The 18845-nt window shown below is 37.8% G+C and overlaps 1 protein-coding gene across 14 annotated transcripts in view; it reads left to right on the top strand.

The window, feature by feature from the left end:
- Positions 1-18845, top strand: part of LOC105463367 (ankyrin repeat and sterile alpha motif domain containing 1B) — a 1291052-nt gene that overhangs the window by 857090 nt on the left and 415117 nt on the right. For 13 of the 14 annotated variants that reach the window (XM_071072455.1, XM_071072454.1, XM_071072448.1 and 10 more), the window contains exon 15: positions 6123-6229. In XM_071072455.1, the coding sequence (XP_070928556.1) occupies positions 6123-6229 (107 nt within the window). Of the gene's footprint in view, positions 1-5734; positions 6230-18845 lie in introns of those variants that run through there. The other variant, XM_024787209.2, reaches the window with a different exon arrangement.

Raw genomic sequence — 18845 nt, forward strand, 5'->3', positions numbered from 1 at the left:
GGCATGGTGGTGAGTGCCTATAGTCCCATCTACTCAGGAGGCTGAGACAGGAAAATGGCATGAACCCAGGAGACGGAGATTGTAGTGAGCCGAGACAGCACCACTGCACTCCAGCCTGGGTGACAGAGCAAGACTCCATCTCAAAAAAAAAAAAAAACAAAAAAAAAGAATCTTAGAAGAAAACTTAGAAAACACCATTCTGGACATTGGGCTTGGGGAAGAATTTATGACTTAATCCTCAAAAGCAATTGCAACAAAAACAAAAATTGATAAGTGGGACCTAACTAAATTAAAGAGCTTCTGTACAGCAAAAGAAACTATCAACAGAATAAAAAGACAGCCTACAGAATGTACAGAATGGGAGAAAATATTTACAAACTATGCTTCCAACAAATATCTAATATCCAGAATCTATAAGGAACTTAATTTAACAAATTAAAATAAATAACCACATTAAAAATGGGCAAAAGACATGAACAGACACTTCTCAAAAGAAGACATACAAGTGGCCAAAAAACATACGAAACAATGCTCAGTGTCACTGATCATCAGAGAAGTGCAAATCAAAGACACAATGAGATACCATTTCTCATCAGTCAGAATGGCTATTACTAAGAGACATAATAGCTGCTGGCGAGGCTGCAGAAAAAAGGGATGCTTATGCACTGTTGGTGGGAATGTCAATTAGTTCAGCCTCTGTGGAAAGCAGTTTGGAGATTTCTCAAAGAACTTAAAACAAACTACCATTTGACCCAGCAGTCCCATTACTGGGTCTATATCCAAAAGAAAATAAATCATTCTGCCAAAAAGAAATCTGTGCTAATATGTTCATCGCAGTACTATTCACAATAACAAAGACATGGCATCAACCAGGGTACTCATCAATGGTGGACTGGATAAAGAAAACATGGTACATATATTCCATTGAATACTACACGTCCATTAAAAAAGAAAAAAAAATTATATCCTTTTCAGCAACATAGATGCAGCTGGAGACCATTATTCTAAGGAAATAAATGCAGGAACAGAAAACCAAATGCTGTATGTTCTCACTTATAAGTGGGAGCTAAATATTGGGTATTCATGGACATGAAGAAGACATCAATAGAAACTGGGGACTACTGGAGTAGGGAAGGATGGAGGGGGACAAGGTAAGAAAAACTATTAGCTACTATGCTCAGTATCTGGGTGACAGGATCATTCATGCCCCAAACCTTAACATCGCATAATATACCCAGGTGGCAAACCTGAACATGTACTCCTAAACACAAAATAAAAATTAAAAACAAACAAATAAGTCAACCTCTTGGGGGAAAGCTTTAGAGCTTTCTGTTCTTATAAACTGACTGTCCCTTTAAGCAAAATCTTTGAGCCGATCTTCCACACAAGGGGCAGGAATGATAGCCTCTGGTCTTCTTAGTTTACCTTTCTGGGCATGGAACCTCTATCCTATATGTAAGCAGTCGAGGGCAGTCAAGATCCCAATATTTTTGGCCTGACCCAGCTGGGATGAACTTTCCACTCTATGAATGGGGTCTGGGTGGAAGAAGGGAGCCCCTGACCTCTCAGGCACACTTACCAGGAATTGAACCTCTACAACTTAGATTTAGAGGAAATTGGAAATGCTGGCCTGCCCCTTTTGATGAGATCCCGTGCCTCTTGGTTGGGATTTGAGGGGAAGGGAAGCCCTTTCTCTTGGACACTTTCAACCAAAGTGGAGCATCTATGGAGATGAGTTGCAGGGGAAGGAGGGGCCAGAGGAAGTCATGGCTCAAGTGCTACAGAATCTCAGAATCTCTGTTCTTACCAAGTTTTAGTGTCTGTTTTTAGAATAAACATTTTTACATTATATGCTCTTAGGACACTTTGCAAAGACTTTGATGGTTGGTTTTTGTTGGCATTGTTTTCGGTTTTTGTTTGTGTAGGCTTTTTTTATTGTTTGCTTATAATTTTCAACAGTTAAGTTTTTTGACTGGGGCTTGGACCTGTGGAGCTCCTCACACTGCCATTATGGGAGTAAAACCCCTAGAATTATTATTTTTTAAAAGACTGTGACAAAGAAAATTCCTGTTTTCACCACATACTCTGAGCTTCAGTTTCCTTATGGTAAATAGGGATAATAATTCACACCACACTGCCTAGGACATGGTAACCTGAAATAATGGTCAGTTTCTTCTTTCCTTCCTCTTGTCTCACTTTTGGAATTAAAGACATTCTAGTTGAATAAAGGTTCCTGCCTAATTAGTGTGTTGTTATGCTTTAAGAATTTTAAGACTCCATAAAAGTATTTTAGGTAAAGCGAGTAATATATTTAAACACTATTACAGAGTGATCTTCAGACCTGAACCAAGATTCTTTTAGAGGTTTGACTCATGAGAAAAATACTTTAACAAAACCACAAACAAACAACATGACTCAGGGTCTTTTTTTTTTCCCCTTCTTCCTTCTGTTTTATACCTCAGTCTACCCCATCCTCTCCCAGCTCATCCTCCATGTATTATAACATTTTGTCAACATGTAAAAATTATTGAATAAAAATTGAAGGATTGAATAGCTAAAAGAATAAAATTCAGGCAGTCTATATAAACTTTGTAAAGCAGTTCATAACCACCATTTTCTCTGATTTGTGTTCTTATATAGCAGTCTGAACCTTGAAATAACCCCCACCACAAATATACTCTTTTGTAATATATAATTTTATTTATTTTTATTGATCTAAGGGGTACAAGTACAGATTTGTTACATGGATATATCCATAGTGGTGAGGTCTGGGCTTTTAGTGTACCCACCACCAAAATAGTGTACACTGTACCCATTATGTAATCTCACATCTCTCACCCTTCTCCCACTCTCCCCCTTTCTGAGTCTGCAGTGTCTATTAGTCCACTCTCTATGTCTGTGCACACACACATTCTTTCTCTCCTCTCCCTCTTTACCTCTCTCTATATTAAGAAGTGAGAATCTCAAGAAAGCCATTTCCAATATCATTTATTCATTTAGTTACTCAGGCATTTATTTAATAAAGTTTATTTAATAAGTAGGATGTGTATGGTGCTCTGCCAGGTACTTGGCCCCTGGTTTGCATTTTAAGAGATGAAACAGATTTGAAGAGCTGGCCAATCAGCATGTGCCTTGCCAAGCCAAAATGTTATCGTCATGTTTACTCAATTTCTATGTAGTATACTTAACTATTTATAATTTAAAATGACCAGGAGGAGCACTGTGGCTGTGATCCTAGGAGAAGCTATAATTGAGACTTTCCTTTTTTCCCCCCTTGTAACAGCTTTAGAGCTGGCCAGGGACAAATAGCGTCTTGTTTTTAGCTTCTCCTACAGGTAATGTTGAGCAGCTAGAATCTATTAAGATTGATTCATAGACTACTACAAACTCTTTGATCTTATTTAAAAATCCAGGACCAATCAGCAACAAAACATAATCAAGTACGATGCAGTCCACCCAGGGCTGCTTATTCAAAAAGAGGATGAGGATGATGAGCTAAAAGACCTGAAAAAATCTGTTTAAAAAACAAGTTATCTTCTTCTAAACAAATAATGTAGAGACTTGGGATAAAGTTAAAACTGTTTTTAAATTTGAAAACAGAAGAATTTTTTGTACTTTGGATTATGAAATTACATTATTTTGTTTAGCAGGTATGTACTGAATCTTTACTATGTGCAATATTAGCAAAGCATATTGCCTGCTTTCAAGAAGTAAGTCAGACACAAACAACTAAAATTGAAGGCAGAAAATACCTGTTACAATAGAGGGCCTAAAAATGCCATTTAAGACAGAGAAGAAAGAGATTTATTCCTGATAGAAGATTAGAAGAGGTTTCATAATGGAAATAGCATCTGATTCAAAGCCAACAAATGGACAGAAATGTGGGGACATAATAAAGCCAACCAAAGTGGATTATGGGGTGGCTTTAGAGACTGGCAAGTAATCCTGACTGGCTAGAGCAGTGGAAAAGGGGAAATAAAGTTAGATGAACTGCAGTCAATCATGAAGACCCCAAAATGTCATCAGAGGAGCTGGGAGTTGATTTTGAAGACAACAGAAAACCACAGAAGGGTTTTGAAACAGGGAGTAGTAATCAAAACTGTGTCTTGAAGGGATTATTCTGATACCATGCATAAAATTAATTTTTTTCAATATCAGAGGTAGAAAGACCAATATAGAAGTCGTTGTTCCGCTAGGCTAGGTGTGCCTGAACTATGAGGACAAAATCAATGTAGGCGGCAGTTCTGTAAACGTAAAACAGGAAATAGAATCAAGGGAATGGATCACACTGGGAAAGAGGGGTGATAGAACCTGGGGACTGATTTCAGTAGTGAAAGAGAGGTAGAAGATGTTTTAAGGTTTAATGTCTGTGTGCTAGGAAAGTTGACAATGCCTTTAAAAAGAGAAAGGAAACAGAGAAAGATGAGGTTTGAGGAAAAAAGAAAAGTGATGTTTCATTTATTCAATAAATTTGTATTAGGCACTTGCTATGTGCCAGGCAGCTGCTCTCGGGGGATGAGAGAGTTGTCTTTAAATTTTAAAGCTCTTTATGTGGAAGAGGCACCGTTCTCAATCTGTGCTTCTCCAAAGGCAGAGCTGGAGCAGTGAGTAGAAGCAAGGTAGGAAGTGAAATATCTTTCTAATAAATTGAGGCTTCGTGAGAAGTAGTAAGAGCTCTGTTACAGGCAGTATTCAAGTAGAAGTTGGAAGATATTCTTCTAGGAACATTTTAGCTAGGGATGCCTCCGTTAGGAAAAGGGTTAGACTAACCTTTCTGCAACTTCTCTCCCAATCTTAAGAGTCTATTTCTTCTGATGATCTAGTCCTGTGGGTTCTATTCTTAATCCCTGGTTTCTCCCAATTGTTAAATAAATTACCAAGTCTATCTGCCATTCAGTAAAACTCACACATTTACATCTGTTATTCTTGAATTATTTTGGGTTAAGGCTCATCTTCTTTATTAAAAAACAATTATACCCTGTTAATGTTTCCTTTATAGCTAATTTAGAATGGTAACCCTGGTAGATCGGGTTATAAATATCAAAGGGGAAAAAGGATTTCTTGTGCCTAATAATACTTTTGTTTGGAAGAAACCATGCAAACAAGAAATAAATTATCTTGACTTCAAGATTGCGATGCAGTTTCTGTATTTTGCAGTATTTCAAAAAAGAAAAAAAATATATATATATCTCGGATAGGCTTATTTTGCTATAGCATGGTAAAGAAACAGAATAATTATTCTCCAAACACTGCAAAGCTTCAGATCAGAAACATTTATCTGTGCTGCATTTCAAAAAGAAGAAGAAAAGACAGGAAAGAAAGGAAAAGGAAAAAGGGAACCTGTCGTGAGCTCTGTTATAAGCTATAGTTCAAGCTTCGCGTTTCCTGGTGTCTTTTGAAACGTAAAATTCCACAACAAATAGCTCTGTAACGTATAACCAGTATGAAGATTCAATTCAGATTTAAGCACTTTGGTTTGCTTTTGAATCTTGCTATTTTCTGCATTTGTTTTGACTGCTCTCATCATTCAAGATTGACGCTTGGATGGGTGTGTAGGAGGAAGCAGCAGCAGCAGGCTTACAGCTTGCAGACAAAAAAAATCTGCCTTATCTGATGGCTATTATTGAAAATGCGAGGTGTAGCCTGGGCTGGGTAATGAAGGGGAGCGAGCGAGGGGGAGCAAGGAGCATGGAGCTGCATACTGATGAGTGTAGGAGTACTTGATAAAAAAGAATTCTGGCTGCCGGCCGTGCATTGCTCATTGTGGAGTACTCCAACAATCACATAGAACGCAGACCAGCCCAAGCTGACAGCTTGATATGCCTTCTTCTGCTGCCTGGTTTTGGGGGCTGTATGACGTACTGGTCGGTAGTAAAGATTAATATGTAAGAAATGTGGAGCTAGGATCAAGTCATACTCCACAGCCTGCCTGACAAACTATGTTTTACTTCTGACTTTGCTGTCTCGCTGAGAACATTAATCTGTCAAGCTGGCGGGCTCCTTTGATAGCAACTTTCCCAGGGGCATGATGTGGCAATGCCACCTCTCAGCCCAGGACTACCGCTATTACCCCGTGGACGGCTACTCCCTGCTTAAACGCTTCCCTCTTCATCCTCTTACAGGACCCAGATGCCCTGTCCAAACAGTGGGACAATGGTTGGAAAGCATTGGGCTACCTCAGTACGAGAACCACCTGATGGCTAATGGATTTGACAATGTGCAGTTTATGGTAAGACGCTCTCTGTGTCCACGGAGCTGCCTTTTGTCTGTCTTTGCTTCTTATGTGTCTTACGTGGCTCAGAGGCAGCCTGATTTGCACCAAAATCGGTCAGATTTATGTATGTAACTGCATTGGAAAATTGGATGCCCTCAGGACTGAACTTACTGTGTACATATAGACTCTTGCTAAAAAATGAGATCTGTATGTATCTATATACATATATGTTATATGAATGAACTGATGAGAGTGCTATTTATAGGCAGTGAAAGAAAATTAATACTGATATTCTCCCTGTCATTCTTTGTATGATTTTTTTATAAATTTGTAATCTTAGAATACTTGGATTATATCACTCTTCAGCTAATTCTTGATTATTATATTATTTCACTTGAGCATCAGCATTTAGTGGTTAATGAGACAATTTGCTGTGTTTATGGTGTGAAGATCATTTCTTTTCCTGATAATTGTTCAATAAGCAGTTTAAATCATGTGGACAACCTTCAGTTCATTAGCAAATTGCTTCAGATGGTCATTTATGGAGAGCGTTTACTTCCACATGCTGATTGAAGAACGATGAAGTGTTGTTTATTACTTTAGGCGGAAAATAAACACTTTGGTTATTTAGCTGTCAATATTTAGAAAGAGAGGTTGGTGGACTAAGTATAGTCATGTACTTCTGAATTCTGCTCTACATGCAGTCGAAACCTGGCATGTGCTAAGTTTCCACCGTTTTGCGTATAGGTGAGGAAGGAGGATGGGGAACTGTGCAAACCAACAATTCAGCTTTCTAATCATTCCCATACCTCCCCCGGTGCTCATCAGTTCCCCTTGTTAAGCTACGTCACAGCTCTATTACCTTTCCTTTATTTTAAGTACCCATCACACATATCACTCCCTAAATTTAGAGAGACCTACATAACACGGGCATGTAGAACACAAATGACTTGTGGAAATAAGTAATAGCCCTACCTAAATAAAATAATAGGGCTGACACCTGCAGCTTACTAGTACCAGAAATGATAACACAATAGTGAAAGCTGGTTAGATTTTTTAATTTCTGTCTTAGATTACTTTTCTCTGAGGTTGACTTGAGTATTATAGATTTGAAGATTATTAACATTATTCGACTTCTGCTTCTTCTCCAAAAGTATGTATGCCCAAGAGTTTTTAAAAATAAAAGACATAAGTATAGTAAGATATATGAGCTCTAAGTAACTATATGCACAGAATGCTTTATGAGTGATTTGTTGGTTTTTTTTATACTGAGATATGCAGCTACTGTTATTTTTCTTGTGTTTATCAAGTACTATCACTGGTTATATAGACAAGATATTTGGGTATTGAAATGGAAAAAAGTGAAAGTTATTCAATTGCTATGAAAGTCTTAGAACACTGAGCAGATTTAGGACAGACTTAGGACACTAAACAGATGGCATTAAGAATTAGAGGAACTATCAAAGAGAATTGAAGTCTTCTTATTATTATTTATGTTTACTGTACATTTCAATATCTTAATTATTTCTCCCTACGTCTACTTGAAATAAGGGTTTCTCATTCCCACCCTTCAAATCCTTCTCCAAATTTATTCTGGTCCCATGAGAAGTTAGGTCTTTGGATTTCCTGGATCATTTGGCCACGCTGAAAGACTTTAATTCAGCTTATTTTTCCTCCGAATGTTAAACACTTATGAGCAAATATAATACCTTTTTGAAAGCCTCGAACTTAAAGGTTAATCAAACAGGTTTCAAATAAGCATTCAAAGAGAGATTGTAAAAATTATTCATGAATGAATCATGTATAAGCACTTCAAAATTTATATGGAAGGCAAAATCCTGGGTATATGTGATGTAACCAAGGGCTAATCGTAGATTATATTCTTTACCTGTTTAATTCAAAGTATTTGGTATAATTTCCTAGAAAATAAGAAAATATTATTAATTTAGATGGACCAATCAAATACTTTCTTCATGAGACAGAATTATCTTTTAAAAAAACTTTGAATTGCCATTTAGAGGAGTTAATTAATTATGAAAATGAAGCAAATCATGAAGTGGTATAATCAATTAGTGCTTTACATGCTGTTATACACCATTTATTTGCTACTAGTATCATAAGCGATTAATTTCTACCTTTATAAAAATTATTTATTGATCTACATAATCTAATTTATATAATTGCAAACTTAGTTAAATACATGAATATGATTGGCTTGCTGTAAGAAACATATTTCTTTAATGTGGTGAAAAATCTGTTAGACTTACTTAGTTTCCACTCAGTATCATATTCTAGCTTTTGTTTTTGTTGAAGCACATTCTGACCTGCATTTATTCCTCCGGTTGCCTAAGCAACAAGCACCACACTCCTATTAACTATGATGTAGTGCAGGTCTTATTAGCGTTTTTGAACAAGACAGTAGAAATCAAAAGGATATAATTAATGTTGGTTGAAACATCATAGTGCATCCATGCATAGATGTACTTTATTTAGGAAATATTTTCAGAAGTTAATTTTTTATTCAATCAAGAATCCATTAATGAATGCGAATTTAAAACGTCTATATAAGTAACTTAAAGTATTTATTGAAAGCTTTAAAAATTATTTGCTAAATCTGTCTAAATACATCCTCTCACACATTAATGCAATACATGGATGATTTATCTCCATGGCTATGATTATCTTTAATAAGGACTGTTTTCACCAATGTCTAGATATGGTTAGAAAAGAAAGACCCCAGTTGTTTTTTGTTTTTTGGTATTTGGTTCTTTTTTTTAGAGGGAGTCTCACTTTGTTACCCAGACTGGAGTGCAGTGGTGTGATCTCAGCTCCCTGCAGCCTCCATCTTTCCAATTCAAGCAATTCTTCTGCCTCAGCCTCCCATGTAGCTGAGATTACAGGTGTGCACCACCAAACCAAGCTAATTTTTATAATTTTAGTAGAGACAGGGTTTCACCATGTCGACCAGGCTGGTCTAGAACTCCTGATCTCAAATGATCCGCCTGCCTCGGCCTCCCAAAGTGCTGGGATTACAGGCGTGAGCCACCACACCTGGCCCCCAATTGTTCTTAAATGTGTGTTGATTATTGCTCCTCTTTCAGGCTGATATTTATCCTTGATTTTACTGATGTGTGATTTTTTTTCCCTGTATCTTAAAGACAAAATTTCAAACTTTTCCTTTATGTATTTCATTTTGGTTTTCATTTTGGTTTGTAGAATAGTTATGCACACAGTTTAGATCTTTCTGTGTCCTTAAAAATGTAAAATAAATAGAAATTTGTACAATCAATGAATAGTTTCAAAAGTACATCGGGTCACCTAAGACTTTAGGAGAGTTACATCTATGTTAAATCCAAAAGCCACTTCACAACAGAATTTTTTGTCTGAAAATCTGCCCAGATCCCACCTTACCTGTTCATCTCCTCAGAAGTCAAATATCACCACCTCCCTCATGCTTGGCAAAGCCTACCTGATACTCACTAACCTCTGGGAATGCTGCCATGCCCTCTGACATTTCACTCACTTCCCCTGAGTTTGCAACATGGAGAATGTGTCTAAGTTTCAACACTTTTTTTCACCAAGGAGTTTAGGTATGAAGTGATTACTATACAAAACGTGCATGCTTATTTATTTCCTTGTTATATTTGTCTCTACCATCATATTTATTTTTCAAAGTCTAATGACTGCTTCCTAAATTTTAAGCCCCAAAGAATCTATTCTTATCTTAATAACTTTGCTCATCTGTATTCTCTACCCACTCCTCCTGGACAGACATTTCATTTCCTTCCCTGATGTCTTTTATCCTCAAAGGTATAACTCAATTCCTGCCCGGTTTAGGTAGCTTTCTTTAATGGTTGCAGTACAGAACAGCCTCTTTTCTTCTGAACTCACGCAGTGGTTACATTTGACATGAAAAAAAATACATTTGGCATGCTATTATTCTCTCTCCAGAATTAGGAGTTAAGTTTTCACTTGTATGTATCTTGTCTCCCCAATTAGACTGGAAGCTTCTCAAGTCCAAGTTCTGTGTATTCAGTTTCCTTGCTTTCCTCACAAGTCCCAGCAGAATGCCGTGTGCATAGAAATCAGCCTGTAAAAACCGAAAACACAACAGATTGTTGTAGGTGGACCTCCAGTCTCATTTTTAAACTGGAAGCCTTATTTTGCCAATGGGAACATGGACCATTAGTACCCTTCACTCATTCATGCAAAAAACACTCCTCAGACATCATTTATGTGCCAGAGACAGTGTTAAGCACTAGGGATGTAACAGTGAGTAAGACATGATCCTTACCCTCAAGGAGAGTACAGTATTTCCCTTATATTATTTACATGCATATCACACATACACACATTTCTTCATGCACACATGGGTGCACACACACTACACCAAAGGGATCTTGCCCCTCATTCTTCACATAATCACCATCACTCAACATATGTATTTACTAACAGTTGGTTGTCAGCAAAAAATTACAGTAGATAATAGAAGAGGTAAAATCTAACATAGCTTGAAATAAAGGAAGATGAATATACTGATGATATCAAAACACTGGCAGTGTTATGGTAGATTCATAGTCTGAAGACTGTATTAAGAAGTTTATATTACTTGGAGGAGGGCTGATCCATAACCTCACCATGATAACTAGCTGACAGTTACATTTGTAAACTCTAATCAAAACGGGGAAGAATGAAATTATTACCAACTCATTTTCTAAAGCACCTCCTGTGTTTCCAACAATTGCCAACTAGATTGACTTGGAATGCTTTGACCCTTATTAAAATGTTCAAAATGCAGCCTTTACAGAATAAGAAATAACAATAATACTGATGGCCCTACATGAATTGGCATTTTTGTACACTTGGGTGGATAGTATTCATAAAGGACTTGCTGAAGGTTAAAGTGAGTAGTGCCTATTAGACACTGAAGTGGAACCACAGAGCTCTTGGAGTCATCCATTTGAACAAAACATTTGTGCACGATAGAGCTCATACATATTTAATTAAAACATTTTTTCCCATTGCTGTGGTGCATTTTACACGTTAATGTACTTACATCTCTTTTCCACTTTTACATAACTTTTCTATAATGAAAACATCATTGCAGTTGGCCTGAAAAAGTGACCTTTTAAGTATCTTAGTAGCATATTGTGATCCAAATAAGAAGTTAAACTTGTGAAGTAGAAAAATTAATTGTCCTTAAAGGGTGAGACTAGTCACCACCACCCCCCCCCCACCCCTGTGATAATTTCTTGTTCCAATATTGGTTAGGAAAATGTTGTGAACTTACTGAGATTTAAAGATACAAGAGAAAAATACCTGCCAAATTTCCTATACCTTCTTATTTCTCAAAGAGTCTAGGCTCAGAGTTGAGTGGGTGGCCTTGTGTTGAAAGTACAGCTATAGTTTTCTAAAATAATTTAGGCCAATAGTTACAAACCCACTTTTGAAAGGAAAAAAAAAACATAACCTTTTCAACTGCCAGAATTTAAAAATCTGTTGGTATCTAAAAGTCAAAGCCAAGAGGGAGTTATTCTTTATCTGGACAACAGCTTAATTACAAATATAATAGGCACAGCCTATAGTGGTGTGAGATAGAACCAAAGTAAGACTTCTCATTTCCACTATCTTGTTTCTCTATGATTCAGTTTACTCATCTGTAAAATCAATCTAATGAGGGGTCTAGAAGAAATGTTCTTTTCAATTGTTATTTAATATTTTGAGCTCTTTAAAGAGACAAGTACAATATTGGTGCTGGCAGAGCTACTAATTGTTCTTGTATATCCCATTAGCTTTGCACGAATACTGATTGCTTGTGCAGCAGAAAGTCAGAAATGAGGGCATGTGCAGGGATGACCATCTTGGAAGAATGGATTTCTGAAAAAGAAAAAAAATTAGCCATGATTCAAATCTTATGTTAAAAATGAGCCTTTTCCTCCTTCTGGAAGTTACTCTGATTAAATTTTTAAGCACTAAAATATGCTGCCCCATTTTCTAATAATGCAGTATATAACTCCCATTACTAACTAATGCTCACATGAATAGGCCTTTAATTTAGTCATGCAGCATATTTGCATAATTTGATCTCCAGTATTACTTCAAATGACCAGATATTTGAGATGAGAAATTTTCCTCATGAATCAGAAAAGTTACCAAAGCTGCTGAATTACAGCCTAATTTTAAGAAATCCAGCCACAGTCATATTTCTATTCTTCTTTAAAAAGATACATCTCTCAAACAAGTGTTCAGTGGCAGTGACCTCCATTTTCTCACTTCCAACCACTTCTTAACCCTATAACCCAGCTTGTTTCTCAACTTTTCTGCTGAAATTGCTCTTTTAAGTCAGCTCTGATCTGCTTCTTACCAGTTCCCTGCCCCCTGCTTGTTTTTCCACTTTTCTTCTCTTAGCTCTCTTTACAATATCTGATTTTCACTATCCACTCCTTCTTATTTACTCTCTGTTTGTGTTCCATGACATTAGACTCCCCTTTGCAATCACCTCTGTTGTTCTACTTCTCCTCATGCCTCCAAACAAGGGTGGTGTTCTACGTCTTTCCATTCCTCAGGGAGATCCCTGGTTCTCATAGATCCATATCTGTTCCCCATGTTTCACCTCTTTCTACCTGGTTCCCAGCGCTGTCCAGCTACTCAATAGACATTTCCAGATGCAAAGAGCATTTAGCACAGACCTGGCATAGAATAAATGTCCAGTAAATGTTAACTATCCTACAGCCAGAGTGATCTTTCTAGAGCACCACTTGCTTTAGCACTACTCTGCTTAAAATCCTTCAAAGGTTCTCAGTTACCTATGGGAGAGATTATAGGGCATTGCTAAAATCCTTAATATGACTTTCATATTTAGGATCCTTAATGACCTGGCCCAACCTTATTTCCAGCCTTATCTTTCACCGCTTCCTCTTTTGCAATAGAGAACTGCATATTTTTCTTTCATTGCCTGGCTTTGCACATGCTACTGTCTCTGCCAAGAATGATCTTCCTTTCCCTCTTAACTCCGTTTTATCCTTTAGCTCTAAGCGTACTTGTCACTTTTTTTAGCTCTCAGTTCTTTTCTCAACCTCCAAGTATGGGTTAGGAACTCTCCTTCTATCGTACCCTTTTGAAAAACTTATCTTACAGGGGTACATTACCTCTTTACTTGTCCATCTATCCCCACCACTTCTGCCATATATAAACACTAGAACAGGGGCCAGCAAACTTTTTCTGTAAAGGGCCAGATGGTAAATATTTTAGGCTTTGCAAGCCACATGGTCTCTATTGCAACTACACAACTCAGCTATTGTAGCATGAAAGCAGCCATAGCCAAGTACATAGATGAATGGGCGTGGGCATGTTCCAATAAAACTTTATTTACAAAAACAGGCAGATCTGGTCAATGGGTCATAACTTGCTGACCCTACTCTCAATTTTGAGTTCCTTATGAGTTAGATATATGCTTTTATCCCCTGTATCTCCAGGCACAGCCCATAGTTTACACACATAGACACAGGAAATGTTTAATGAGAGGAAGAAGAAAGCAGATACCGAGGGAGGATAGAAGGAAAAGAAAGAAGGCAGGAGAAAGAGAGTGAGGAGATCAGGCAGGTGGCTACATGAAGGGTTTCTGAAGGCCTGTTTAGTTTAAAGAGAACCCAGCCAATAGCTGAGGCTGTTCAGAGCACAATCCAGCCTTCAGGAGTCTGACGAGAGCTAGGGAGGGTGTTTTTGCTTTCACCAAGCCGACTGGGGTATATTTTCAGCAAGAGAATTGCACAGGCACAGGAACTAGAAAAACACAGCTGCAAAGGAAGCCTGTTGTTCCCTATGTTTGGAATTCCTTTTTCTTCCTTCTTCACCTAATTGTGTATCATTGTTCATGAATCAGCTTAAGCATCACTTCCTCCAGGAAGTATTCCCCAACACTATCCTGCCGTCTGGCTGGCGTAACTGTCCCTTCTCTGTGCACCCACGGTGCTCTGTTCTTAGCTCTATGCTAGTCCTTATTATATCGCATCACAGTTCTTTTATCTGTTCAGATGTCTGCTTTCCTGTCCCCCCAACAGAAAGTAAATTCCTTAAAGGCAGAGATTGGGTCTTGTTTATCTTTCTATTCCTAAAGCCTACCACAGAGCTTGGCATATAGTAGCTTCTTAATAAATATTGATCAAATGGAATTTTTAAGTTCTATGTAGTTTCATAAATTATCCCATATAATTCTCACCAATACCATCAGTATTAGTATACTTACAATTAGAAATAAAGAGGATGAAACTCAACAAGGTTAGAAAAAATTGCCAGCAGAGCCTAGATTTCAAAACCAAACCTCTGTAACCTAAAAGTCCCTGCTCAATTCAGTAAAAGGACAGAACTTCACCATTTCTCCCTTCACTTATTCAGCAATTGTTTCTTGAGTCACTGTTATACTGCAGGCACTAAACAAGATACTAGCCCTGCCCTCAAAGCACTCCAAGTTTGTCATACTTCTGGTCCTTTGAGGGACTTTATCTTACTTCTTTTCTTCTCACTTGCTTGCTCTGCTTCTCAAGAGGATGTCTATTTTAACCAGACAAGAATGCTCACTGCCAAATAAATATATGCCTTCACTTTTGTTTACAATTTCCCTCCTACCTAACATAGCCTATGTCCTCCCAATTACCAATCACGGAAGACCTACCTCAAGGTCCTAGGCGCTCCCCTTGCTCCAGGGAGCCTTCCGCTACTGACCTGGAACTTGCTCACCTCTCCAGCCTTATCTTTCACTGCTCTTAAGCTCTGGCCATGTTGGATTACTTACAGTTCTACAACAGTGCTACACCTACTCAGACATCCACGTCTTTGCATATACTGCCTCATATAAACACTGTTTTCTGCCCAGAACACTTGCTTCTTGCACTCATTCTTGCACTCTTACTTCAAAAGTCTGGCTTAGGAGTCCCTGCTGAGGAGCCTTAAGCAAACCTTTGGTAATGCTCAACTGTCCTTCACTGTCCTCCCATGACACCCTGTGCATACTTCTCTTGGAGCAGGCTTATTACATGGAACTGAAGCATCTGCTTCTTTTCCAAACTCCTTCCCCTGAAACAAAGAACAGTGCCCTGTTCAGTGTTGTTTCCCAGTTACTAGCACACAGTAGGTCTTCATGTCAGTTTGCTATGTCTGCCATAACAAAGAACCACAAACTAGGTGGCTGAAACAAGAGAAATTTATTGTCTCACAGTTCTGGAGGCCAGAAGCCTGAGACCAAAGTGCCAGCAGGGTTGGTTCCTCTGAGGGCTATAAGGGAAGGAGCCGTTCTGGACCTATCTCCTTGGTCACCTTTTCCTTGTGTTTCAAATTCTCTTCTTCTGTGCATGTCGAATATGCACCAGTCATATTTGATTAGGGCCCACCCTAATTACCTCATTTTAACTTGATTACGTCTGTAAAGACCCTATCTCCAAATAAGGCCACATCCTACTATACCTACTAGGATGTGTATCTACATCCACATATCTACTAGGGGTTAGAACTCCAACATATAAATTTGGGGTGACACAATTCAACTCATAACAGTTCTCAATAAATGTGTGTATGTGTGTAACCTTTGTTTATTATCCCTCACATTGCTAAGCACAGTCCATAATGATCATTCAATAAATAGCTATTTAATTGAATTAAACTCAATCTACATGAGGTTTACATGAGCTTCCAGATGCCTGAAGGATGTCTTTCATCAATGATGAATGCGATCTTTCTAATAACTTAGAGTTTGTCATAGATGGGTAATCATATACAGATAACACTGCTATTTAATATGAGAACTGGCAACACCAGAACCAGGAACTTGTTACCTTTCTAGCCCTACACTCTTTCCATTTCATTTTGCAGCCTCTTCTGGTACCTAAATAAATCACACTTACAAGAAATATTTATTTGGTTTCCATCCTTACCCTTGATAACTACTTGATAGAAGCACTCCAAGGAAATCGATGATTAGGCAAGCAATGCTTTATAGAAAGAAAAAATATATAGCCAATTTAATAATGTAACTATTGTTTATCAAGAACTTGTTATATGATTATCACATACATTATCTTTACCCCCTCTCAAATGTTACACAGTATGTAGTATTATTCCAGTTTTACAAGGGCAAAACTTAGTTATAGAAAGACTAAGTATATGGTCCAAAGCACTCAAGATTTAAACCCAGGTCAATTTGAGTCCATAGGGAAAAGTTTTCAATAAAAGATACTGGGGCAACATATCTGAGTGAGCTGAGAAAGATCTGAGCCCTGGACAAACAAAAATAGCATAAGCATTCCTTCATCTTAGGTGGATGATGATTTAGAGGAATAGCAACAAGAGAAGTGAGAGAGAAGAAAAAAATGGCCTCATGCAGTCTAGACTAAGGAAACCTTCTCACCATACACAGGGTTATAAAAATACAGATGAATTTCCAGGTCACGTTTGTTCTCAGACCATGAGACCTTCTGAGTGGCAGTCATTTCATTCATGCAGGAGACACTACATCAAACAGTAGCAGTGTTCATGGAAGATATGATCTGTCTTTCAGTTTAATTTTTTCTATGGTGTAATGAGCTGTCATAATAAAAGGCTATAGATTTTTATCCACAAGAGAACTCAGGCTACAAAGACACAGAAACAATACCTTACAGGTCATTGCATGCATCTCCCTGACTTCATTTCAGACAACCTAGGCTAGTCTGTGTGAATCAAGCACATCATAGGCATTGAGAACTATCCATTCATTTGAGAGTGTATGATCTAAAATAGCATTGAAGAATAAGAACCCTTGCAACTCTACTTACAAATTGCAGAGGTGAGAAAAATAAAATGGATAATTAATATAGGCCTCTGAATATCAGGTCACTGATTTCTGCCCCTTGAGTCCACAGAATTAGATTCCACATTGTTATACTTTTACCTTCTTTTAGAAGGAGCAAAGATAATTAGAATTCATATTGAAAAATTATGGAACATCTTGAGTTTATAAGCTGATGTCTGGTCTGATGCCTGGCAAAGAGAATTAGGCTTGTCCTTCCCAAGTTTTGAGGGAGAGCTTGAAATTTGAGGCCTAGAAACAAATACATCACAAGTTTATTTGACAGAAGTTATATTATACATTCTTTTTTCAGAAAGGTGTAATCCTGCAGAGATAGAGCTGAACATTTGGCATTCATCAGGCCTGTATAACAATATGGCCCATCCAGTTATCTGTTAGCCTAGGACAAGTAAACAGGAATATTCAGGCTGGCAAACATTTACTCCAGAAATCCCTCACTCTTTCAAAAGGAAGCAAGCAAAAGATCATCCATAACAAATCAATCATTTAAGAACTGCTGAATAAATAGCAGTGAGGTTCTTGTTGCAGTGAGTGGGGTAAAGGGTGTGTTATATAGTTAAAAATGCAATCCACCGAATTCCTGGTAATGAATTAAAATATAGTGGAAAAGAAGAACACTAAATCAAATTCTTATTGTACTTTATAGTTTTTTTTAACTCTTACACGTGTATTATCTCAATTATCCTGGAGGCAGAAGAAATAGATTCTATTTTTAGTTGTTGCATAATGCTGTGATATTAGGGAAGCCTTCTTCTGTACCCTCTCTGAGCAAACTCAGATATAACCTGATGTTTTTTTCAAAACCTTCCTCAATTCTTATTCTGCTCTAGACACTATCCATTTACTCTTCTTCTCTTCATAACCAAACCTCCCAAAAGAATGCCTACACTTGCTGGCTTGCTCTTCAGAAAAATGCAGTCAGGCATTAATACCATCAGCCTCTGTCATCATCTTTAAATTATTTATAAATGGCAACCAATAAACTCTTAATTGCCAAAGACAATATACTCTTACTAGTTCCTATTTACCTGATCTTTCTCTGGCCTTTGATTCTGACCACTCTTTTTTTTTTATGACAACTCTTTTTGTCCTTGACTTCTAACCTTGTCTCTGTTATCTCCTCCTACCTTCTCAGTCTTCTTTGTAGCCCTCCCTGCTTCTGCCTGTACCCTCAGGCTTAGTCCTTGAGTCTCTTCTCTTCTCACTCTGCACTTTCATCTTAGGTTACTTCACCGAAACTCAACAAAAGCAAAGTTTTCTACCTCCTATATATTCCACTGACCCCTCAAATTCAAAGTGTTTAGAAGTGGAATAATCTTTCCCCCAAAAGCTTGCTCCATGGGAAAGTTATCAGTTGGGTAGAATGCTGATGAGATATCAAATGAGATTCAACCCAAATGCCTATCAATGATAGACTGGAAAAAGAAAATGTGGTACATATACACCATAGAATACTACACAGCCATAAAAAGGTATAATAACATGTCCTCCACAGGGACATGGATTCAGCTGGAAGCTATTATCCTCAGCAAACTAACGCAGGAACAGAAAACCAAACACTGCCCATTCTCACTTATAAATGAGAGCTGAATGATGAGAACATATGGACACAGTGTGGGGAACAACACACACTGGGGCCTATCAGGGGTGGGGGTTGGGGGAGGGAGAGCATCCGGAAGAATAGCTAAGGGATGCTGGGCTTAATACCTGGGTGATTGGTTGATCTGTGCAGCAAACCACCAAGACATACATATTTACCTATGTAATAAACCTGCACATCCTATACATATA

The sequence above is a fragment of the Macaca nemestrina genome, chromosome 10 (assembly GCF_043159975.1).
Source record: "Macaca nemestrina isolate mMacNem1 chromosome 10, mMacNem.hap1, whole genome shotgun sequence".
NCBI classification, from domain to species: domain Eukaryota; kingdom Metazoa; phylum Chordata; class Mammalia; order Primates; family Cercopithecidae; genus Macaca; species Macaca nemestrina.